We start from the raw sequence: 26673 nt of genomic DNA, 5'->3' as shown, positions 1-26673 counted from the left end.
AGTTTTTGTTCACTATTTGTCCTGAGGCCTAGCCTATGATGTGAGCTCCCTGAGTTCACAATTACCTGAAGGGTTAATCTTTGTATCCCCCCCAGCACTTTAACACTGCCTGTAACACAGGTCCAGAATGACTGACATAAGGAAGTACTGAAATATGAAGCAGTTCTATGCTATGACAAATACGCAGTAGTTGGAAGGAATAAAAAGTGCCAAAATGCGGAAGCTCAAAGATTTAGAGGAGGACAACACATTTAGTTTTATTTCAATCAAATCACAACACTTTCTTTTCCAACTGTTGCAAAGTGCATCTACAATTTTCTGTTACAGATCCACTTTTAAAAGGTTTTCTGTGACATTACAGCAAGCCTCTTTTTTTTCCCCCAAACAGAGGAATATTCCCAAATTCTTCCTCAAGCAAAAATAAAAACTCCATTCCAGTAAATGGCAATACATGAAATTACAGTAAACCAGACACTTGAAAGGATAGCCAAGAAGTCTTCCAACAGTTTATTAGAAAGAATGTAGACATTAAAAAAACTCCCCACTGTCATGAACATAAATTGAGGTTTTCAGCCCAGGTACAAGCTGAATCAAAAAAAATAATAAAATAAAAAATCCAATAGTGTATTAACATTTTTTTCACTCATTTGCCATACTGACAGTGCAAATACAAATTTGGTCTAAATGTACAGACTCAAGCAACAATGTACAGCCTTTCTTCGTCCTCCATGCTAAGAGATGTAAAAGTTTAAGGGTCAAACAATACCAAATGTACAGGCTTCAATACCATCTAAGTTAGGGCATTCACTAGTTTTAGCTAAGATACATCTGGAACACTGACAAGTGATCACTTACGAACAATAATGTGAAGTAAATTTTTTGAAAAATAAAACTTTAGTGGCACAATCCTGAAGGATATACCAGAGGAACAACATGTTACCAGTTTAACGTATCAACCAATTTGTTTCAGCCACTTTGAGTCCATGTTCTAAAATCTAAAATTTACTTTCCCTAAGCCGAAAGCTTCCGATCGTGTCAGTATCTATGTTATGAAGTAAAGGAGACTTAGGTGAAATGTTTTTTTATTTATCACAACTGCTTTATCAATTGCCTAGGACCTCAACAGCATCATGGGAATCTGGGAAATGTTCATGCATAAGGTTATTGCCTTAGCTGACTTAAAATTGCCCCATACAATGGTACATATCAACCCTTAGTGAAGCCTTTAAAAAAACAAACAGGTTGAAAAATGGGTTAAAGGAGGCAAATACAGAATCTGCCTTTAGAGCTAACAACTTAGGAATTCTCTCAATTATGAAATCTTGCAGAAGTTATTTTTCTTTCTCAAAATCCAGCGATGACAACATTCCTTACTCCAGATCTGGCATTTCTGAAAGGATTTTTAAAAGATTAGTATAAATTACAAGGGAATAACCTAACAACTTCAAAGTTTTACAATAGGAAAAAGCAGCCACCAAGAGTTGTTTCCTAGAGAACTGTCTTTTTTAAAAAATTTGAATCTCAAATCATTCAAATTTCTGCTTTAGCTATTTTTTAGAGGCCATAAAGAAACAATCATGTATCTTCCAAGAATTTTAAACAGGTTAATTAACTTTACTTCTCTATTTTGAGAGTTTGGTCTCTGATGTGAAATATCACTGCGTAAACATACTTTTTACAAAGATACTTACTTTCATCATCACTGTCTTGTGAATCCTGCAGAAAGGAAAATTTAAAAAGTTACCAAGTTGATCAAACATTCCTCTGCTAACTGAACAGTTTGCACCTTAAAAAGCTGAAGCACTGCACTTTTGCCTAAGGTAGCAGATATATCAATCTTTGGTTAGATACAATCTTTGGTTTGGTGGTTATATCCATCTTTGAACTTAGCAATGGACTTAAGAACAGGTTTACTTAAGACAAACAGACATACAGCTGAGGATCTATCTTCCTATAAGATATGTGCCTTTTCGTGGGAATTGAGCCCACCCTTTAAATCCCTTCCTATCAACCAGACTGAATCCTGGTATAAAATAGTTTCTCTTCTCTCTTGGCATTCAATGGAAGAGGAGAATGGCTCAATATGAAGGCCCCTGGAATGACAGAAGACAATGAACTCTAATCCTAGCTGGTGAATTGTCTAAGTATCTTCCAAACTACACTGAACAACTTTCTTAAAGATGTTAACAGAATGCCAGGTGGGGAAATGTTGAGAAGAGTGGTCTAGTATATCCTTATAGATTCACAACATCCATCTGTTTACTATACGTCTCTCTGACCAATCCTGATGTTAAAACCTGTTCAACTTTCTTTGTCAAAATAATCCCTAAACTAACTGTTAACTGAGTAAGGCATATGTCTCTATAAAATAGTAATTTTGAATTATAAATCTAGTGCCTTGAAGAATGATTCAGGGGACACCTGTTTCCTAGTAGGCATCCATCCCTCAAAAATGGGCACATTTAAAAAACTGGTTTTCCCTGTAATATTTTTTAAGACCATTAAGTGGCAAAAAGAAAAGGAGCAATTTTGAATCTACATAAAACAACCTGAAAATACATTGTTTCTTAGTATTTAAGTAAACATAGAAAAGAACTTATAGACTTACATCATCTGCTCCATCTACTTCTGGTAAATCTACATCCTCATCACCACCCATGTTGTTCATCATCTATTTGAAGTGTAAAAATTAGTTTTTAAAATGATGTTAAATTAAGCCCTAATTATTAGGTTGCACGCTCCAGAATAAACCTTAAGTCTGTCATAGGTTTCCACCAATTTAAAAAAAGAAAAAGAAAAAATAAATCAAACTATATATTAGGTACCCTCCTTTCTGGAAAAGGTAGATTATAGGTAATTACATAAAATCCTGAAACCTTGTAGGAAGTTAAGAGTAAGTTCTCATTGAAGAAAAATTATTAAAATTCATCCAACAAGATATATATGTATAATGTAGAAATTAACCACCACAATCCTGAATAGCAGTCACCTCTGGTGGCTAAGAAGGAGATTATTTGTCCTGAATAGTTGTAAAGTTTTGTATCTTCAACTAAGTGGCATGTGTATTATGGTATTCTCATTGTAGTTTTAAAATATTGTGAAGAACCAATAAATAATTTAAAATAAAGTCCTCTCGGCTGATTAGCTTGCATAAAAGGCCTCAATACTGAATCAAAGGTTAAACACCAGTAACTAAGTTACAAACAGAAAATAAACATAAACCTTGAAAGAAAAGATACACACTGTGAAAAACACCCTTGTATACTTACAATAAACTGGGACCAAAAGAGCATACTTATAAAGTACTAATTTCCCAAATTTAGTTCTTTCTGATCATAAAGCAAGCAGTATATTATTTAAAGAGGAACAAATAAGCAGACTAAATAATTAATATGAGATGGGGACTTCAAAAATACATGCTTACCTGGACTTCAGAGTTAGAAGGGGCCTTAAAATGATACCTACTCAAATCTCTCAGTATAAAAATTCTGGGCATCAACTCTCGAATAACATGAGCAAGTAGTAAAGAGTTTTCCTACATCTGAAAGCACTAAATACTGGTTAAGTTTCTTTGAGCAGGAAAAATGCTCAAAAGGTGCCAAGCTCAATGCTAGGTACTGAGATGCAATGGCAATAGACACAGAACTGAATACATTTGAGAGCTACTTAGGAAATATAAACAAAATACAGACAGCAAAGACAGCAGTTAATGTTATACTGGATAGAGAGAATCAGTGAAAGAGAACATTGTTAAGAAGTTATGACTTGCACAGCTGGGTAAATGGTGGCATCAATTACTACAGTAAGGAGTAGCATGGTTTAGGAGAATCACATGAATACCATTATCTCCCTTCTCTGTTTTGAAATCAAGGTGCCAGAGCCATATGAGGAGAGATGTTAAATAAGCAGTTGCATACATGAAGCTGGGCACTTACTCCTTTTAATTCTTTGTTGTCAAAGAAGAAACACAAAAGCATAGTCAAGATTTCAAATCACAATGAGAGTATCTTCAACTTACAATCTAACGTTTTCTTTTCTGATCAGCTTTACTGCAACACATTTAATAAGGTCTAGTCTACCTAAGAGAATCTCAATGATTTTTTCCCTTTGGCCACGGCAATATGTATTTCAGTGACGTCCTGGAAAAATAGGCTTACTTAAAATCCTTTCCCTGATTTTGCAACTAAAATATCCCCACACACCACTCACTGTACATATCTCATCGTGATTCTTGTGTTTAAAGGTTTATATTCATATTACATGGCTCCAGAATGCAAGCCAATTACTACATTCATGCTCCTTAAAAAAAAAATCTGTTCCAATGCTGGAATAAAAACTAACTGTGCTGCACTGATTGTATGGTTTATTTTTTTGTCATTATACATCAACTTTAGAACACTAATTTTTAAAAATTCATAAAAGAAGGTTAAATGACCATTGTTAAAATCTTATTTGGTTTTCTGCAGAACAGTCTTGAAAGTAAAATAATGCATGTCCTAAATATCACTATGTCTTTAAAACCAAATTGATTACACAGAAATACACTGGGAGGGAGGTGGAAGAATGCATTTAAAAGAACTTACCTCAGAGAAACGATCAAAATTAGACATGTCTTCATCTGAATCATCTTCCCAGTCTTTCCAATTATTGAAGTCCACACTAAGCCAATTAAGCTACAGATCAATACAAATATCACCCTATGATTAGGTTACCTTGTACTCTTTTAGTGTGTACCTAAAGACTATATTTTTTGAGCTGTGGGTTCATACTAGTGAGGCATGGCATCAGCACACAAACACAAAAAAAAAAACTAGAAAAATGTAATAATGGTAAGTATAGTTTCATGAAGCTGCTTTCACAGTTGTCAGAAACAAACCTACTTTTGGCACTTCCCTGGTGGTGCAGTGGTTAAGATTAAGAATCCGCCTGCCATTGCAGGGGACACAGGTTCGAGCCCTGGCCCGGGAAGATCCCACATGCCACAGAGCAACTAAGCCCATGCACCACAACTACTGAAGCCCGCAAGCTCCAGGGCCCGTAAGCCACAACTACTGAGCCCACGTGCCACAACTACTGAAGCTGGCGGGCCTAGAGCCCATGCTCCCCAACAAGAGAAGCCACCGGAACGAGATGCCCGCACACTGCAATGAAGACCCAACGCAGCCAAAAAAACAAAAAGAACAGAAGAACCTACACTTTAAAACAAAACTTCACTGGTAGGAACTATTCAAATTCAGATACTTGATTAATTTATTATTTTTTAAATGTCACCATGATATGCTCCAATGCAGCATCTGAGTAATTTATACTTCTAAGCAAAGTCTGCCTCTTGAATGCAGAAGAGTCTGCATCTGTTAGTGACTATCTTATTCTGACCACACTTGGTATTAAGTTAAAGCTAATAAACCTCAAAGTAGAGGAAAATATATAGAACACAAGGCCTTAATATTAATAGTACCTAGCTATGAAACAAAAACACTATATTCCTTGTACCAATTTTTTTTTAAAATGTAAGTTTCAGGTGTATAACGCTGTAACTCAACATCTGTATACAACTACAGAGTGATCACCCTCCAAGTCCACTTATCGTCTATCACTACACAATTGACTCCTTGTACCCCTTTCACCCACCCCTCCAACCCTTTCCCTACTGGTAACCATCAATCTGTTCTCTGTATCTGTGAGTTTTCATTTCCTTATGCTTTTTAAAATTAGGTTTGTCTTTTTCCTTCTGACTCATTTCACTTAGCTTATTACCCTCAAGGTCCAACCATGTTGCTGCAAATGGCAAGATTTCATTCTTTTTTAATGGCTGAGTAGTAATCCACTGAATACACACACACCACAGTTTATCCAATCATCCATCAATGGATACTTTGGTTGCTTCCATGTTTTGGTTACTGTAAATAATGCTGCAACACAGGGGTGGCATACATCCTTTCCAATTAGTGTTTTCATATTCTTCAAATAAATACCCAGAAGTGAAATAGCTGGATCATATGGTAGTTATACCCTTAATTTTTTGAGAAATCTCCATACTGATTCCATAGTGGCTACACCAATTTGTAATCCCAACAAGTGTACAAGAGCTCCCTTTTCTCTGTATCTTCTTCAGCATTTGTTATTTCTATTTTTCATATTAGCCATTCTAACAGTTAGGACATGATTATCTCACTGTGTGTTTTTTTTTTTTTTTAATAAATTTATTTATTTTTGGCTGCGTGGGTCTTCATTGCTGCGTGCGGGCTTTCTCTAGTTGCAGCGAGCGGGGGCTATTCTTTGTTGTGGTGCACAGGCTTCTCATTGCAGTGGCTTCTCTTGTTGCGGAGTACAGGCTCTAGGCGTGTGGGCTTCAGTAGCTGTGGCATGTGGGCTCAGTAGTTGTGGTGCATGGGCTTAGTTGCTCCAAGGCATGTGGGATATTCCTGGACCAGGGCTCGAACCCATGTCTCCTGAATTGGCAGGCAGATTCTTAACCTCTGTGCCACTACGGAAGTCTCTCACTGTGGTTTTGATTGGCATTTCTCTGATAATCAGTGATGAACTTGGGCCGTGGCAGTGAAAGCTTAGAATCCTAACCACTAGGCCACCAAGCAACTGCTCTGCCCTTTTTTAAATCAGGTTTTTGTTGTTGAGTTGTGTGAGTTCTTCATGTATTTTGCATATTAACCTATCAGTTACGTGACTTACAAATATACTTTCCCATTAAGTAGGCTGTCTTTTCATTTTGTTGATGGTTTCCTTTGCTGGACAGATACTTTTCAGTCTGATGTCAATGTATCTTTAATTACTTAAAAATACCAAACTTTCAAAAAAAGAAAAAGGAACCTACCTTTGCCCTTTCTTTTGTTAACCTTGGCCATGACTGGCCAGATTCTCCTTTTCGTAAACAACATAAAATAGATCTGTCCGTTCTTTTATGCTTCGAATCCTAAAAACAAAAATAAGCGCTATCACACCGTTTATCTCTCTGGTATTACTACAGGACACAAAGTAGCTGGTTATTTGTCATTTCTCCTAATTTCTTTCCCTACACTTTCTCTAAACCCTGAAACAATCCCTAGACTACTGAAGATTTCATAAGCTATCCAATTGCAGAAAACATTTTTCCTCCCCTGAACAAGGTGAATAAAATAAAACCTTAAAAAAATTAACTAAATATGGTACAATCATAGAACATACCTAGATGTATCTATGCTTAAATAAGACGAGCCTTAAGAGTACAGCCCTTATATCAACTACACAATTTAATTTTTAAAAGATAAAAAAAATTTAAAAAGTATTGCCCTCAGTCCAAACAATAACAAGAACAAAAAGAGTATCCAGGAAAGTAGTTACAAGAGGGAAAATAATGCAAAATATATACTTATTAACCTCTAAACTGTTAAGAATTAGTGCCTATCTCTATGAGTACTTAAAGTATGTCCATTTCCTTACAATTTAAATTGGGATTAAAGCATCAAGACTACTTACATTTGGATCAATACAGTGAAAAAGATCAATTTCATTTAAATGTTTAAAATTATCACTTCCTCCAAGACAACTGTACCAAAAAAGAAAAAGGGAAAAAAATGAGCCTCTTCAAAGAGGTAAAGATTAGTAGTATCTTCAATGAAAACACAAAACAATCAAGCCAAAGTTATTCAAGCTGCCTGAAACAAGTCTTTTACCCAATGATGTAAAATGGTAATTTACCTGAATGTAAGTTTGGATTTTTCAAAATTTACATTAACATCTTTACTGTCTTCAACACAAAATTCAATGAAGACATAGTCCCTTCGATCGTACCACTTTGCAGAAGCAGGCTGCCTACAAAAAGATAAAATTAGACAAAGTTAAGCTGAAATTCACTAACTATTTACATAACCTCCAAAGCTTAGCATGTAAGTAACATACTTCTGTTCTCCATCAGAGCATTGATTATTTTGAGGCAGTTTACTGCAATTTCAAACGTAAACTACATCTTTTTCCCTAACAGCTGCAGTACAAGTTAAAACGCAATCATACGGACTCCTCCTGCCAATGCAGGGGACACCAGTTCGATCCCTAGTCCGGGAAGATCCCACATGCCGTGGAGCAACTAAGCCCGTTTGCCACAACTACTGAGCCTGCGCTCTAGATCCCGCGAGCCACAGCTACTGAAGCCCGCGCACCTAGAGCTCATGCTCTGCAACAAGAGAAGGTACTGCAATGAGGAGCCTGCGCACCGACAAAGACCCAGCACAGCCAAAAATAAACTAAACAAACAAACAAAATGCAATGATACAAATTTCATCATAGAAAGGATTTAAAAAATGAAACAAAATGCTCACTGGAGTTAAGCATTTAGGTAGCCCTGTCAAAATTTGTGCTACTCCTTTATAGCCCTGCTCTTAAGAATTCAACTTCACAGAATTTTAAAAACCAGAACTAGGGGACTTCCCTGGTGGCGCAGTAGTTAAGACTCTGTGCTCCCAGTGCAGGGGCCCCGGGTTCCATCCCTGGTCAGGGAACTAGATCCCACATGCATGCCACAACCAAGGAGCCCGCTTGCCGCAACTAAGACTCAGTGCAACTAAAATAAATAAACACATACATATTTTTAAAAAATAAAAATAAAAATCTGAACTAATCAATTGTCAAATCAAATACAGTATTCAACATTTCTACTTACCATGTTAGGAACTGTGGGGGGAATTTTTTTTAAGTATGAGAAATGACAGTTATTTGTCCTCAAAAAAGTTCTCATTTGGACTGTTCTGGCAGTCCAGTGGTTAAGACTCCAAGCTTCCACTGCAAGGGGCAGGGGTTCAATCCCTAACTGGGGAACTAAGATCCCACATGCTGTGCAGCACAGCCAAAAAAAAAAAAAAAAAGTTCTCATTTGCAGCTGACTATATAAAACAAAGCAACCATTTTTTTTTTCCTGGGCAAAAATATCTTCCTTATGATTCTAAATGACGACACTAGATAAAAAATTAAACTTTATAGTCCCAACTGTTAATCTGTATCTGTATCCAATATATACTTATACTAGAAACAACTTGGAATATTTGCTTTTTCCTTATTATTCACCAACTCCTATCCCTTGCAATAGACTCCTGTCTTCTTCAATGTTAGCTGCCTAAAGCTCTCTTCATCCATTAAAATTGTTTTAGAATATAGCTAAAAATCTAGTAGAAGCAAATACAGTCAAATGTGGTTAATTAACAGGCAATAAAGATTATACGTGGTAAATACTTTGAAAAATTTCCTTTGTCATCTTTAAAACAAGTTACTTAGATAAGTATTTACATATGCATAAAAATTCCAAGAAGAATTCACACGCACACAAATGAACAGCATTTGCCTCTAAAGAATGAACCAGAAAGATGAGACAAAGTAGAGCCACCTCATTCTCAACTATTTCAATTATTTTTTTTAAAAATAAATGTGAGGGGCTTCCGTGGTGGCACAGTGGTTGAGAGTCTGCCTGCCGATGCAGGGGACACGGGTTTGTGCCCCAGTCCGGGAGGATCCCACATGCCGCGGAGCGGCTGGGCCCGTGAGTCATGGCTGCTGGCCTGGGCCCCGCCGGGGGGGGGGGCCCTTTTTCCCAAAAAAAAAAAAAAAAAAAAACAGGAGGAAACAATTAGAGTCTCTCCTTGGCCAACGACAATTTGAAAGGATGACTGCAAACTGATCCAAATACACAAAATATAAATACTCCAGTTTATATTGATTAAAGAAATATAAAACAAACTACCCACAATTCTAGATCACCAGAAGATGCTACAGCTCCAATTCTTTACAAAAAGAAAATTAAAGAGAAAGAATAGGCATTTATCCTTCTTTCCCTTTATGAATCTTTATTCATGATACCTGAATAGGGCCAGTTCATGAAGATCAGCTTTGTGTGGAATAAAACGTGAGGAGGAAAAAAAAAAAAATCACCATTTTGCAACCTTTAAGCTGATTTGGCAGTGTTCATCAATGAATGGGACCATTAACAATGATTACATGAACAGCAGATAAAGAACTTATGATCTTAGCATCACTAAAAGTGGGACGAGACATTCACTTCCTGATTTGATCAACATGATATATTCCACAGTAAACGTAATTCCAGTCTATAGGAAATATGAGGAAAAGAAACAAGTTAAATCATATCACAAGAAGTGAAAAATTCAGAATACTGTTTCTTAAATCAATGGCAGAAAAGAGAGGGGTACTACTCTAGATTAAAAGAAACCTAAGAGTTATCAAAGAAGCGCAATTTGTAAATCTGGTATGCATCTTGATTCAAACAAACTAAACATAAAAAAGATTACTGAAACGGTGGAGACCTAGATATGGACAGAGTATTAGATAATGTGAAAACCGTTAGTTTTGTTAGGTGTGAAAGGCACTGTTTTATGGAAAACAAATGTCCATTCAAGATTAAAAGGGAAGTACATGGAGTCTGCTTTAAAATAACTAAGGAAAAAGGGCGAGATAAAGCAGTGTGGCAAAGGCCTGTTGAATCTGGTAGATGGGTAGATGGGGATTTATTACATTCATAATACTTTTCAAAAAATGATATTAAATGGTTTCGGCATAGAATGCTTTCTTTAGAGCAACCCAGTCTAACTGTGAAATTGTGTTATTTAAAAATTTAAAAAGAGGGACTTCCCCTGGTGGTCCAGGGGTTAAGACTCCGTGCTCCCAATGCAGGGAGACTGGGTCCAATCCCTGGTCAGGGAACTAGATCCCACATGCCGCAACTAAAGATCTGGTGCAGCCAAATAAATAAATATATATTTTTAAAATCCATTGGGCAGAAGAGGAGGGGAGTAGATAAAATAAGAATGACCCTGTACTGATAATGGTTGTGACTGAATAATGGGTACATGAGGAATTCATTGTAGTATTCTACCTTTCCTGTTTGAACAAAAAAGGTAATAAAGCTGAGAACAATTACCCTGATTTTTTTCAAATTAATTTTTATTGGAGTACAGTTGACTTACAATGTTGAATTAACCTGATTATAGTGAGCAGATTCTTCTCTCAATATGTTTACAAATGGCTATTTCAATAAACTCTGGTAAAAATGCTTTTCTAGCCGAATTTAACAACGTAATCTGAAAATACTTGATAGTACTGTTTACCTTGTTAAAATCAAGTTACACATTAAGAACCTATAGTAGGCCTTCCCTGGTGGTGCAGTGGTTAAGAATCCACCTGCCAATGCAGCGGACAAGGTTCGAGCCCTGGTCCGGGAGGATCCCACACACTGCGGAGCAACTAAACCCGTGCGCCACAACTACTGAGCCTGCGCTCTAGAGCCCGCAAGCCACAACTACTGAGCCCACATGCCACAACTACTGAAGCCCATGTGCCTAGAGTCCACACTCCGCAACCAGAGAAGCCACCGCGATGAGAAGCCCACGCACCACAACAAAGAGTAGCCTCTGCTCACCGCAACCAGAGAAAAGCTCGCACGCAGCAACGAAGACCCAATGCAGCCAAAAGTAAAATAAATAAACTAAAAAAAAAAAAAAAACCTATAGTAATGGAGAAGGAGCACATTAATGGCGATCTGGTATGTAAGCTCTTTAGTTTCTGTTCGTATCAAGGACATTGGAACCAGGGAAGAATCTTTCCTTTCCTTGAATTCACATTAAGTAATCTAGATTTATACCACTGTCATGGCCTGAAATCACATCATAAATTCATATATTGAAATCCTAAACCGCCAGTACCTTAGGGTGTGACTGTATTTGTAGAGAGGATCTTTAAAAAAGTAAGGTAGGGCTTCCCTGGTGGCGCAGTGGTTGAGAGTCCGCCTGCCGATGCAGGGGACACGGGTTTGTGCCCCGGTCTGGGAAGATCCCACATGCCGCGGAGCGGCTGCGCCCGTGAGCCATGGCCGCTGAGCCTGCGCGTCCAGAGCCTGTGCTCCACAACGGGAGAGGCCACAACACTGAGAGGCCCGCGTACAGCAAAAATAAAAATAAAAAAGTAAGGTAAACTTAGATCTTAGGGTGGGCTATAATCCAATATGACTGGTGTCCTCATAAGAGATTAGGACAGTTACACGGACCCGGAAGCAACCTAAATGTCCACTGACTTTCTGCCCGTGGACGCCGCCAAGTAAGCACCATTGACATCTCCTCCCTCCACTGCAGTCAAGTCTAAGTCAGTTACCCAAAGAGCCTCAACATCTGCGGAAGCTCTTCACTGGAGGTTTGAGCTTTGAAACAACCAATGAGAGTCTAAGGAGCCATTTTGAGCAGTGGGGAACGCTCACAGATTGTGTGGTAATGAGGGATCCAAACACCAAGCGCTCCAGAGGCTTCAGGTTTGTCACATATGCCACTGTGGAGGAGGTCGATGCAGCCATGAATGCAAGGCCACACAAGGTGGATGGAAGAATGGTGGAACCAAAGAGGGCCGTCTCAAGAGAAGATTCTCAAAGACCTGGTGCCCACTTAACTGTGAAAAAGATTTTTGTTGCTGGCATTAAAGAAGACACTGAAGAACATCACCTAAGAGATTATTTTGAACAGTATGGGAAAATTGAAGTGACTTAAATCATGACTGACCGAGGCAGTGGTAAAAAGAGAGGCTTTGCTTTCGTAACCTTTGATGACCATGACTCCGTTGACAAGACTGTCATTCAGAAATACCATACTGTGAATGGCCACAACCATGAAGTAAGAAAAGCCCCACCTAAGCAAGAGATGGCTGGTGCTTCATCCAGCCAAAGAGGTTGAAGTCGTTCTAGAAACTTTGGCGGTGGTCGTGGAGGTGGTTTTGATGGGAATGACAACTTTGGTCGTGGAGGAAACTTCAGTGGTCAAGGTGGCTTTGGTGGCAGCCATGGTAGTAGTGGATATGGTGGCAGTGGGGATGGCTGCAATGGATTTGGTAATGATGGAAGCAATTTTGGAGGTGGTGGAAGCTACAATGATTTTGGAAATTACAACAATCTTCAGATTTTGGGCCCATGAAAGGAGGAAACTTTGGACGCAGAAGTTCTGGCCCCTATGGTGGTGGAGGCTAATACTTTGCCAAACCACGAAAGCAAGGTGGATATGGTGGTTCCAGCAGCAGCAGTAGCTATGGCAGTGGCAGAAGGTTTTAATTACTGCCAGGAAACAAAGCTCAGGAGAGGAGAGCCAGAGAAGTGACAGGGAAGCTACAGGTTACAACAGACCTGTGAACTCAGACAAGCACAGTGGTGGCAGGGCCTAGCTGCTACAAAGAAGACATGTTTTAGACAATACTCATGTGTATGGGCAAAAAAACTCGAGGACTGTATTTGTGACGACCTGTATAACAAGTTATTTCAGTTTCTGTTCTGTGGAAAGTGTAAAGCATTCCAACAAAGGGTTTTAATGTAGATTTCTTTTTTTTTTTGGCACCCATGCTGTTGATTGCTAAATTTAATAGTCTGATCACGATGCTGAATAAATGTGTCTTTTTAAAAAATGAGCTGTGTAAAGTTAGTCTACTCTGAAACCACTTTGGTAAACCACCCCAACAGTGTGAAGTTAGAGCTCCTTCAGGGTGACGCCACGTTCCATTCAAAATTTATTTACAACCTGCTTTGGTGGAAACGCTATTGCCTTCAGAAACCCTGGTGTAGTTGAACTGACAGTTACTGCCTTGTGACCTGGAGTTCACCGTGAAGAGGGTCACCCAAGCCAAGTCATGGAGTTATTTGGTTATTAATATGATTGTTGGCACATCCTATGCAATATATCTAAATTGAATTACAGCACCAGATAAAGTTATAGATGGGAATGAAGCTTGTGTATCATCCATTATCATGTGTATTCAATAAACGATTTAATACCCTCTTGGGGGAAAAAAAAAGGTCCATCGACAGGAATGGATAAAGATATGGTACATATATACAATGAAATATTACTCAGCCATAAAAAGGAACGAAATGCTATTTGCAGAGATGTGGATGGGCCTACAGACTGTCATGCAAAGTGAAATCAGAATAAAATCATACAGTATCACTTATATGTGGAATCTCGAAAAACGGTACAGATGAACTTACATGCAAAGCAGAAACAGACTCACAGATGTAGTGAACAAACTTATGGTTACCAAGAGGGGAAGAGGAGATGGGACGAACTGGGAAACTAGGATCGACATATATACACTACTATGTATAAAATAGATAACAAATGAAAACCTACTGTACAGCACATAGAACTCTACTCAATGTTCTGTGGTGACCTAAATAAGAAATCTAAAAGAGTGGATATACCGTATACGTATAACTGATTCAATCTGCTGTAGAGCAGAAACTAACGCGTTGTACAGCAACTATAATCCAATAAAAATTAATTTAAAAATAAATTAATTAAAAAGAGAGAGAGGGCTTCCCTGGTGGCGCAGTGGGAGTCCGCCTCCCAAAAAAAAAAAAAAAAAAGAGAGAGAGATTAGTACAGTTGCAGAGGGAAGACCCTGTGAAGAAGACAGAAGCCGGCCATCTGCAAGCCAAGCAGAGAGGCCTCAGGAGAAACCAACCCTTCTGACACCTCGATCTTGGACTAACACCCTCCAGAATTGTGAGGAAATAAATTTCTACTGTTTAAATCACCCAGTCTCTGGTACTTTGCTATGGTAGCCCTAGCCAACTAATAAAATCATTTACCAGACAATAAAAACAAAATTAAATGATCCTAACCTGGAGCCAAAAATGGTTTTTATATTTTTAAAGTTGTGAAAACAAAAATGTGAGACAGGTATTTGTGGCCTGTAAAGCCTAATATTTACCAAGTGCCCCTGATCTAAACCGTCTGAAAATACAAGGGGGGGGGAAATCCTACACTTAACCTAAACAGTAATAAACACATATATTCACTCATTTGAAAGGAAAACCAAGTGTTTATGAAATCACAACTCTTTTCTCCTATTAACCCAGAGAAAGGGTGATTTTAAACTCTAGCTCCTAAACTATGTTGGATTCGCGTCTATAGTCTTATACAAACACTGGCAAAATCCCAAACTACTGTTCAAGTCTGTTAATTCATTTTAATAGTAACATACCTATAAACGCAAAAACTTTTTCACCTCTGCATACATTATGTGAATAAGCCACTACCTATAACAAAATAATACCCAAAATCTCTGAAGTGGGACATTCCAACTTCTTCTGACAAGTTCTTCCAAGCTCAATGTTAGGGCTATGTCAATTCGAGCAACTAAACTTTGCATAACCTAAAATTCTCCTCTCTAGTTTTGACTAAAATTTCTTAGTTTGTCTTAAAATGACAGAGTGGAAACTACATTTGTTCCCAAATACCATTTTTAATATACTAGAATCTCGTGCATTTTAATTCTAATTTGTAGAAAATTACAAGCACCTCTCCCTTAAAAAAAATGAATGCACCATGGACTTCCCTGTTGGTCCAGCAGTTAAGACTCCGTACTTCCACTGCAGGTGGCATAGGTTTGATCCCTGGTCGAGGGAAGTTCCACATGCTGTGAGGTGTGCACCGCCCCCCAGAAAGGATGCACCAGTGCCATGACCTTAATGCATGCCCTCCAAATTCATATATTGAAATCCTAATGCTCTACGGGATGATATTCGAAGGTGGGACCTGAGAGGTGTTTACTACTAGATCATGAGGGTAGAACTCTCATAAATTAAAGTCATGCCTTAGGGGCTTCCGTGGTGGTGCAATGGTTAAGAATCCGCCTGCCAATGCAGGAGACACGGGCTCGAGCCCTGGTCCAGAAAGATCCCATATGCCGTGGAACAACTAAGCCCGTGCGCCACAACTACTGAGCCCACGTGCCACAACTACTAAAGCCCGCGTGCCTAGAGCCCGTGCTCTGCAAAAAGAGAAGCCACCACACCGCAACAAAGAGTAGCCCCCGCTCGCTGCAACTAGAAAAAGCCCGCGCGCAGCAACGAAGACCCAACGCAGCCAAAATAAATAAATAAATTTATTTAAAAAATAAATAAAGTCATGCCTTATATATAAAGAGGCTCCAGAGAGGCCCCTAGCCCTCTCATTGCTCCAGAGGGGCCCCTCGCCCCTTCCACTACTATGAGGACACAGCAAGAAGCTATGAACCAGAAAGTGGGCCCCTTCACCAGAAGGTGACCATATTGGTGCCTAAATCTTGAACTTCCAGACTGCAGAATAGTAGACAATAAGTTTCTACTGTTGGTGAACTACCCAGTCTGTGGTATTCTGTTACAGCAGCCCAGACTAAACCAACCAGCAAAGCTACATGGAAAAAATTTGCTAAAGAACATTTCCAGGTTATTGCAGTTCTTCTGATAGTTTACTATGTGCAGGACAGATTAAATTATTAAAAGACAATTAGGACACATCAAGTCTTTTATGAACTGGTAGGACAAACATATCATACATAATTCCAGGTAAGTTCATAAAGCTTAAGGTTAAAAACCAAGGTCACAGACGTCCCTGGAAAAGAGTTTATTCTGTATCTGGGCAGTTTAAAAAAAAAATTAATTATAGCTATCATCGCTTTAGAAGTTTGAATATCTTGAGAGAGAAAAATTCTGTATCTAATAGAATTCTACAGCATATGTCTTGTCTCTATAACGAACACTACCGCCAAAGCTCCAACATCTTTATTTTCTTTGTCTCTCAGAATTTCCAATGTTCAGAAGTTTTTGTAAGGGGAATTCCCCTGGTGGTCCAGTGGTTAAGACTCTGCACTTCCACTGCAAGGGGGCGAGAGTTGGATCCCTGGTCAGGGAACTAAGATCCCCACATGCTGCAGAGCGCAGCCAATCAATCAATCAATCAATAGAAGTTTTTGTAAGCAGGTACTCTGGACCATTATACAGCAAACATGGAAAATTATGAGGTCTGCGTGCCACAACTACTGAAGCCTGCATGCCACAACTACTGAAGGCCGCGCGCCTAGAGCCCGTGCTCTGCAACAAGAGAAGCCACCGCAATGAGAAGCCCCCTCACTGCAGTGAAGAGTAGCCCCTGCTCGCAGCAACTAGAGAAAGCCCATGGGCAGCAACAAAGACCCAATGCAGCCAAAAATGAATTAATTTATATTAAAAGTTAAAAAAATTTTGTGAGCTCTGTATGTGAGAATTTAGTGAAAGAAAAAACTTTTACTATTCAAGTGAGAGGCCTACAAATCTTAGTTACTACCATAATAATTCAAATTTGGCTTCCTGAAATGCACAGTTTAGCTCAACCTCATGGGATACGTATATATTACATGGTCGTCCCATAGAATCACACAGGATTCCACATCATTTTGGTGTTTTCCCCCCAGAAATCATTAAGAACTGTCATGGGACTGTTCGATCAAATTAATTTTTTTATGAAAAAGTTTTAACATACACAAATGAGACATATGATCAATATCTCAATTCTTACTCTTAATCATTGAGAAAAAATTAGAATACTATTATTTGGTCACTAAACATTAGGCTCTTCAACATATACAGACAGGGAATTCCCTGGTGGCTCAGTGGTTAATAATCTGCCTGCCAATGTAGCGGACGGGTTCGATCCCTGGTCCTGGAAGATCCCACATGCCGTGGAGAAACTAAGCCCATGTGCCGCAACTACTGAGCCTGCGAGCCACAACTACTGAAGCCCGCATGCCTAGAGCCCGTGCTCCGCAACAAGAGAAGCCACTGCAATGAGAAGCCCGCACACTGCAACGAAGAGTAACCCCCACTTGCCGCAATTAGAGAAAGCCCGCGCACAGCACCGAAGACCCAACGCAGCCAAAAATAAATAAATTTTTTTTAAAAAAACCCTAAAACAGACAAATATACTGGGGAAAACAGCAATAACGACCTTTTAATAAAAATGCTCTACTTTTGGGACTTCCCTGGTGGTCCAGTGGTTAAGACTCCACACTCCCAATGCAGGGGACACGGGTTCGATCCCTGGTCAGGGAACTAAGGTCCTGCATGCCGCACAGCGCAGCCAAAAACCAAACACAAAAAATGCTCTACTTTTGTAAAAATATCTAAGACTGCAAAATGTGATACAAGGATGCACTAAATGACAATCTTTATGATAAAGCAAATATTCTTAAATCTATTAGGTTTTATCTTCAACTAATGGCCTCATACAGAAATTAATCAAGCAGAAAAAGTGTAAGTATTAGTTTTTGATTGGAAGGCCAATTTCTTTAGATTTTAAAAAAATGGAGGGGGAAGAGAAAGAAGGGTAGAATCTCTTAAAGGAGAATTTATGGTAATCATCCAGTTAATTAAGAGAAAAAATCAGTCTGACCAAATCGTAACTAATAAGCTAAATATTCCCAAAATAAACATTCTCAAAATAAAGGGCTCACAAGCAAGTCAAATGTATTTTGAGGGTATTTACTGATTTGGTGGTCCTTCTTTTCCAGATTTCCCAAAATATAGCACAGCCTCAATTAATAGAATCTAAAGTTATAAACGACTCTCACCAACTTTACCTTTCACCTACTGACCACCAAACTACTCGTCCAATTTGCATGATAGGGACTTCCCTTGTGGCCCAGTGGTTAAGACTCCGCACTTCCAATGCAGGGGACATGGGTTCGATTGGTGGTTGGGGAACTAAGATCCCACATGGTGTGGAGTGAAGCCAATCTATATTGAGATATAGCTGAATTTGACTGAAGATGAGATACAGCAAAATAAAGGACGAACTGTAAAAGATCCCAGTTAGTTCCAAACATCACTGTCAAGCACCTCATATAGCCAAGTCTTATAGCTGAAAGAGATTTAGAGTCTAAATATTATTCAATAAACAAATTATTTATTAAACATGATACCAGGAATTGTTCCGGAGATACAGCTGTCAGCAAAGCAGATAAAAATCTCTGCCCTTAAGAAGCTCACATTCAAGCTGGATGAAATTTAGCCTAAAATTCTTCTTCTAAGAAACATGGGGGTAGAGGGATCCATTACTAGCTATGGTTTACCTTTCTTAAAGTAAGTGATACACTATAAGACAATGTTTTTTGTTTGTACTCTGAAAAGTAACTCATCTGTATATTTAATTGTATTTGTAAGATACATTACATCACAATCTATAACCTCACATACTTTATTCAGAAGTGATGATAATCCCCATATAAATTTATTTTTAATGGAACATGATGTTTGTCTGAATTAAAACTCTTCTTGGACCGGGGCCCGAACCCGTGTCCCCTGCATCGGCAGGCGGACTCGCAACCACTGCGCCACCAGGGAAGCCCCCCCTTTGAATTCTAAAATAAAACAATAATAATCAGAAGACTAGCTTTTTACTAGAACTTGATAATGGAGAAAGTATCCTCTATGTTTATCCTCTATAAACTAAACATCTCCAGTAAATGAAGAGCTTCTTAAAAACTAGAGTCACTCCCCTTCTATGTATCCCAGAGTATTTTTAAACATCAAGAAGGGTTACAGGGACTTCCCTGGTGGCACAGTGGTTGGGAGTCCACCTGCCAGGGCAGGGGACAGGGGTTCGATCCCCAGTCCAGGAGGATCCCACATGCCGCGGAGCAGATGGGCCCAGGCACCACAACTACTGAGCCTGTGCACTGCAACTACTGAAGCCCAAGCATTCCAGGGCCCACGTGCCACAACTAGTGAGCCCACGTGCTGTAACTACTGAAGCCCGCGTGCCTAGAGCCCGTACTCCATGAGAAACCCACACACTGCAACGAAGAGTAGCCCCTGCTCACTGCAACTAGAGAAAGCCTGCGCACAGCGATGAAGACCCAATGCAGCAAAGGGAAAAAAAAGGGGGTTACGGAAGAAAACAAACTCATTATAACCAAGGGAGAAAAAAAAAAGTTTAAAAGATGCTACAAAGTTCAGAATAACTGATATTTTAAAACCAAGTCTATCAACTGGTCTATTATTTGCAAAAGAGAATCGAGAAACTGGTAAATCTATTTCAGTTTGTACTAAGAGAGGAATGATATGGAAACATGAAAATTCTGCTAAAAAAAAAAGGCAGTTCCAGTTTCAGACTGAGCAGTTTTTCCTTGTTAAGTATTATCAAAAGCCCTGCCTGTAAACATCTAAAACCAAACTCTCTCACACATATTCTTTGCTCAGAGAAACCCCGATACACTTCTCATATTTTCAGATCTTCTGTATGCCAGTTGTACTACTATGTAAAACTTCCTGGAAAGTTAATCTGAATATACATGCAAGTCCAATGATCCCCAAATTACATGCCAAGGTGCATCAAGGCACTACGGAAGAATTTACAGGGCTGCCACTGGATATTTCAAATTTAAGAGAAATTCAGTGATACTCAACTTCAGTCAAGACACTAAGTGGTTCAGTTTCAACAGCAGACTGCACTGTAACCCTCTCCACTAAGTTCCATCTTTGCAAAGCTGGATTTTTGGCGGTTACGATTAAAAAAAAAAAAAAAGACCTACAAAAAAATCAACAGGCAACAGGAATTGAGATGGAAGTATCCAATCCAATTTCAAGGTATAACAAGTTATACGGTTCCCAAAAGGCATACACTTTTCATCAGTAACTGTGGTTCTACAAGAAACTACGTTTTTCTTTCAATTTATGTGTGTTAGCTTTCTGAAAAGCTAACAGGCTATAAGGACGAAATACTTAAGCTCTTTGGACCCAACTATATAATAAACAGAACTTCTAGGTTACTCCTCTTGGCCTAGCAGCACCATTAAAAAACCAACAAATAAAAAAAATACAAAATAGTAACAACAAAAATACTACTAAGACACCAAGGGGTGAACCAAGAAAGTTTGTGAACCTTTTTGCTACTTCCTTTCTTTGGTAATTCCCACTCTAAAATATAAATGTGTGGGACTTCCCTGGTGGTCCAGTAAAGACTCCACACTCCCAATGCACGGGGCCTGGGTTCCATTCCTGGTCCAAGAACTAGATCCCACGTGGATGCCGCAACTAAGTTTGCATGCCACAACTAAGGAGCCCGCCTGCCACAACTAAGACCGAACACAACCAATTAAATAAATATTTCAGGGGAAAAAAGAAAAACTGAACTACAGGCAATTTTTTTTGTGTGTGTGGTACGCGGGCCTCTCACTGTTGTGGCCTCTCCCGTTGCGGAGCACAGGCTCCGGACGCGCAGGCTCAGCGGCCATGATCTTCCCGGACCGTGGCACGAACCCGTGTCCCCTGCATCGGCAGGCGGACTCTCAACCACTGTGCCACCAGGGAAGCCCCAGGCATGGTTATGTACTGGAAATAAAAGGACAACCTGGAAAATTATTCTCCCTTTTTTTAAAGTGAAAATAATGTCTTTGTGAGAAATTCTGGGTTCCAAGCCTATTTGGGACAGTTGTTTATACTAATCAGCAGTGCTGTGAATTGATATTTGAAGAACTAAATCCTGTAATGTAATAAAATTAAAAGTTAAAAAAAAACACCTCTGTGGCTTAGATCCTTTCAGTACACAAAGATAATTAAGCATGCTGAGTTGGAAAGAGCCCTGATAAAAACACTCTTCAGCAATGAAGTACGGCTACATGAGAAGATCAACTACGGCATAGAAAATCCACAACAGCACATTTTATTTGGTTTTGGAGTACAACACGGGTGAGGGCATATTACTCAAGGTAAGATTTAAAGTAATTGGCATCTTCCTGGAAAACCAGAAGTTCTAAGGTGTTCTGTGGAAGTCATCAGCCTCAATTTAAAATCTATCCCTAACCTATACAGTAAATAATAAAGTTTACTAAAACACACTTTGTATTTCTGTAGTAAAATACACTAGATGCAGCAATTCTTAATAACTCAAATAAAATATGATTATTAATGTTTCAGAGCTAGATTGATTCTAAACAGTTTATTACGAAGGTGTTTTTTCCTGAAAAGCAATCATCACTAACCACCTATGACTCTAAAATGATAAAGCTTCTAGAAGATCTTAAAACTGAGAAAACACAATTAAACAGGAGAATCTTAACAATACATACTGGTCTGCCTCAAGTGATTTGTCACTTCGTTTCTACTGCCTTCCAGTTAAAGTCTAACTAAGCACAGAAAAAAAGAAAATCCAGTTGCTAGGTTACAGTGGTTAGGAAATCAACACTGAACAAAAGCCATCATCAGTTACTCTTCCTTAACTTACAGAAATTAACCATATGCTGTATGGTCACTATTACCATTTGTTTTGGAGGTTAAAGACTGATGACTTTATTTTGGGGACTCAATCGTACAAAGCTGAACAATGGCAAAGTTAAGACTTTAACCAACGCTAGCAATGGTCACAGTATGTTTCTGGACAATTTACTAATTTAACTACAAGACACTGGAAAGAATGATTTCAAACTGCTCAAAACTCAATAAAATGTTTTACTTCATACCTATTGTTAATACGTCCAACTTAAAACCTAGAACCAACTACAACAGCTTAAAAAAAAAAAAAGTAAAGTAGCACCCCCTGCAGGGGATTTGTGCAGGTCTTAAATGGAGAAGAGAGAGGTCCTAAAACTCCCAGCCTCCCCCAAGGTAGGTGAGAGATTGAGAGCTTTTATGCAAACTACTAGACAAAACTTGATTAGAAAAAATTTATCTAGGAAATGACGACTGAAGAGCAATCAAATGATAAAAAAACAGACCTTAAAACCCTTGAGATGTCCAGCGTAAATGTCTCTCTCTACAGCTAAAAAAAAAGTCCACAGCACACATCAACAAAATGAACGCTCATCAGCCAGATTCTTCCTAGGACTCATTAAAAGTCTTTTCCAACTTAAATAACTGACTCATAATATTCATCTTACAAATTCAGTCATTAATAAGATCCCCTAAAGAATTTGCAAGATGGCATATACTGAATACCTTAAACACAATGAAATTTACCTGGTCCCTTCAAAACACTCATTTTGAAAACAGCATTCTTCTGACAGACTGCTTTTTGGAATACTGCTACACTTTTCATCCAAGTTTTTAACCTATTTATGTAACTTAATATTTCTTACCTATTTAACTATTTCATGTGACCTCTGAAAGTGTTTCTATCTCAAACATACTATTTCTTCATGAAAAAATTTGCTTGGCTACATTAATCTATTAAAAGTTGGTAATGCCTTATCTGAGGATTAATTTTCTCCTCACATTTAAGACTGACAATCCTGCTACATTATTTGGAATAAATGTCAAAGAGAAAAAGCCCAAGCTATTTTTCACAGATTAAAATCTTCTATTACATACCACTTTTGGGGGTGGGAGAATCCTTCCAAAATTCTAATATGTCACTTTACAATAATACATGCATTCTTCTCAAGGCTTCTTTTCCATCAAGTGACTGTAGTGTTTTCTTTACTTATCTAAATAAAACGTCTAGACGTTTTATTAAGTAAACCCTTGCAAGTGCATTACTTTTTACAGGAATAAAAATTGTTCCCCTCAATTGCTCTCCATACATAACTTTTAGGGAGCGATTAGAACCAAAAAACTACTAAATCGGCAGTTCTCGTATCTGAAAAGGTAAAGCTTTCCCTGAGAAAAATTTAAAGGCTGAAAGTGGCGATGCCAAGAATTCTCATTCGGTTAAAATCACCAAGGTTTTCCTGTATCATAAAGCTTCTAAACAATCTGTAGTCACTTCAGTAAAGAAAATTAAACTAAGGCAACAAAAAGGTGACGACATACCTGTTTCATCCTTAAACTAAGATAGGATGATGAAATCTCGCCTAAAGTTTAATATGAACACTGAAAATGTCCACAAATATCTTTCGACTCCAACACGTGCAGAACGCCCTGCTCAATGGTAATTCCTCGCTGCCAGGGACACAGCTGAGTTTTGGCAACTTTCACTCCGTCAGCGAGACTGGAGTTAGGAGGAAGCCTGGAAAGACCATACTCAAGCAATCACGACAACCGAGAGCGAAGTTAAGTTGCGGCGACGGTACGGCCTCCCTCCAGTCGCCTAGCAGTACCTGTCGCTCGCGGCGCACGGCCGCGTGGTGCTCTACGAGCACCAGCAGCCTTGTGGTAGCACCCACCGCAGGTGCACTTGGCCCCGGGCCTGGTCACAGCATCACAGAGCGACAGGAGCAGACCACCCCAGGAGCGGAGCGGTAGCCCATGAGGATCCACGCCTCCAGGGCGCCCGGACGGCGAAAAGCTCACGGGAGACTAAGGCCTACGGCTAAGTTACGGAGAGTTAGGAGCAGCCGGCACTGCCTAAGGGGGAAGGTGGGATTTCCGGCACGGGGAAGTCGAGGGCCGGTTTAGAGGTGGGGGAAGCGGACATCGGAGAAAATATGTCCTCCACCCGCCAATGGTAATCATAACATGGATACTGAACCTCCCACCCCCAGGCAAGAACGATTTCCACCGAGGGGGAAAAGCCGAGGGGGCCTAAAGCGGGGGAGGGGAAAGGACGGCTTCCCGGCAGCCCCCCGCGCGGCCTCGGCCTCCCTCACGGGCGACCTTCCCTCGGCGGGGTGTCGCACTCACATCGTGAACGGGGCAGGGGGACGGGTGGACGGGTGGCGGGCGTCTCCGGCGGCAGCTCCTGGGCAGGTGACTCCTCTCCGGTGGCGACTCCGGCGTCTTCTCCCCGGTAGCGGCCTCTTTTCGTTTCCCTCAAGCGACGGCGGCGGCGGGCTCGACCTGGGTCCCCAGAATGCACCGCGCGGGGAGAGCGACTCCTCCGGTCGGAGAGAAGAGGAAAGTGTAGGAAAAGGGGCGCGAGGACGGAGAACGAACGTGCGTGCGTGCGAGCGAGGGGTGGTGAGGCCGGGCGGCGGCTGGTGACGCAGCAAAATGCCCGGGCCTAGCCGCCGCGCGTGCGCACTCTTTGTTTTCGGGCTCCTGCGCGGCTTTCTAGAGATATCTACGGAAAGGGCGGGGCCTCACAGCTCCTTCGCGATCCTTCCTAGCGCTGGCCCCGCCCTACGTCCGCTTCCTCTGGCCCGTCTGGTTCCCGCCGGTCCTCCCGCGCTCTCCCCTTGTGGTGGAAAACCGTTGGCCGCCTAACCTCCCGGCCACCCGACTCGGGCGATCTCCCCGAGAAACGGCCGCGTTGATCCCGGGAGGAAGGCCGAGGCGGAGGGACGCAGAGTCCTGAGGCTTGAAAAGTGAAATGAGGGTTTAGTTACTTTTAAGAGCGTAAAGCGGCCCACTGAGGAAACATTCCACCGCAGAAGGAGGGGAAAAGCCTCTGCTGGTGATATAATATTTGCGGAGAAGGGCTGACTTCCGAATGCAGGGCCTTGGTCCACCTCGCCATTTTTTATGAGAATTGGAGACCCTGTACAGGGGCAGCGGAAATTTGAGGTCTTTGGCTGAGGAGGAACGTTTACCCTTGGGGGCCGGCGTTTGCACCTGCTTTGAGATATTAATGCTGTAGGTGAAACAGGAATGCTGTTAGGGTCTAAGTTTGTGGGAAGGAGAGACTAGGACTTTCATGTCTCCAGGTACATCAATTGGTGGAGGTACCCCATCTTTTTTCTGCGGTCGAACTGCCGCTTTGTGCAAGGCACTGGGTTAGGTTCTTGGGGGATGGTAACCAAGAGAGTCAAAACAGTACCTGTCTACTGTAGAAGGTCACTTAACGGTGCAGTAAGGGAGAAATACAATGCGCCGCTCGTTAGAAGACAAGGTTTAAGGAAGTGCGGTAAGACATTTTGGGAAGTGTTTGAGGGCTTCATATTAAGCATTGAGGACTTGGTAGCTATACTGTGCAAGGCAAATGTTGGGAACTACGGACATTGGACCCAATGCTCAAATCCCTTTGAAAGGGGAGATTAAACCCCAGCTCTCAATACCGTGATTCTAAGGAGCTTAGTGCTTGTTGGGGGAAAACAAAATAAAGCACACAAATCCAGATATTTGAGTCCTATAATGGAAGTACAAAAAATAACGGGAGCATAAAAGGAGAGGTCGATATTGACTGGAAGGATTAAGAGAGGCCTTGTTAAGAAAAACTACCCAAAACATGGAAATAAGGCAAGGAGTGGAGGGATGACCTTTCAGTTCACGCTGAGACATGGTTTAACTTGTCTGCCCAAAGATGATTCTCTAGGAGAAGGTACCTGTGTTTGACTTGCTATTTGTTATATGATTAGAGCTCAGACATTGTGAAGTTACTTGAGTTGCAGATTGCTGTCTGATAGAAAAGCTAACTCGAAAGTTTATGGTTTTATTGCTCTGTAGGAGCTAACCAGTTTTGTTTAACCTGCAACCTTATTCTAATTCTTATTTTTATGCCTGTAAATATCTAGTTCCTTAAATACTCCTGGAACCAGCTTTACCGTCTTACTGGTTCCCTCGGTGAGTTAAATAAATGAATGCTTGGCTCACGTTAATTTTATATTGGCGGGAGAATCATGTTTTGAAATTTTTTGAAAATTTTACTTTGATAGCCTCAGAGGTGACAGCAGGAATGAGTGGGAACAGTACATTCCAGGCAAGGATCTTGATAGGTGAAGAGATAGGAACAAGTATATCTAGGTGGAGTTGGCAAACTTTCTGTAAAGGGTCAGATAAGGCCACAAGGTCTCTACTGCAGCTTTTGAACTCTGCTATTGTAGCATGAAATCAACCATAGATAATGTGTAAGCAAATGAGAGTATGTTGGAAAAAAAAACTAAGAATGCTGAAATTGGAATTTTTTAATGTCCGCATGTCATATGATTTTCTTTTCCAACCTTTAAAAATGTAAAAATCATTCTTACCTTGAAGGCCATACAAAAAATTAGCAGCCTGCAGGCTGTAGTTTGCCAATCCCCGGCCTAGGAAGTCCAGAG

At 40.1% G+C, this 26673-nt stretch overlaps 1 protein-coding gene and 1 pseudogene across 2 annotated transcripts; one reads left to right on the top strand and one right to left on the bottom strand.

Moving 5' to 3' along the window:
- Positions 1-224: 224 nt before the first annotated feature.
- Positions 225-24725, bottom strand: PTGES3 (prostaglandin E synthase 3). 2 transcript variants are annotated; one of them, XM_024736592.1, is made up of 8 exons: positions 24380-24690; positions 7696-7809; positions 7474-7543; positions 6833-6931; positions 4584-4673; positions 2609-2671; positions 1692-1716; positions 232-1390 (listed from the first exon to the last, which is right to left on the bottom strand). In XM_024736592.1, coding segments are annotated over exons 1-8 (483 nt in total). In that variant the 5' UTR covers positions 24382-24690; the 3' UTR covers positions 232-1370. The 2 variants fall into 2 exon arrangements, with proteins under 2 accessions (XP_024592361.1, XP_024592360.1); XM_024736593.1 differs by lacking the exon at positions 2609-2671 and having other exon boundaries at positions 225-1390; positions 24380-24725.
- Positions 12105-14179, top strand: LOC112394074 (heterogeneous nuclear ribonucleoprotein A1-like; annotated as a pseudogene).
- Positions 24726-26673: the final 1948 nt, after the last annotated feature.

The sequence above is a fragment of the Neophocaena asiaeorientalis genome, unplaced genomic scaffold (genome assembly GCF_003031525.2).
Source record: "Neophocaena asiaeorientalis asiaeorientalis breed wild unplaced genomic scaffold, Neophocaena_asiaeorientalis_V1.1 scaffold134, whole genome shotgun sequence".
Taxonomy (NCBI): Eukaryota; Metazoa; Chordata; class Mammalia; order Artiodactyla; family Phocoenidae; genus Neophocaena; species Neophocaena asiaeorientalis.
The sequence above is the reverse complement of the archived record's forward strand: the minus strand, read 5'-3'. Positions and strand labels throughout refer to the sequence as shown.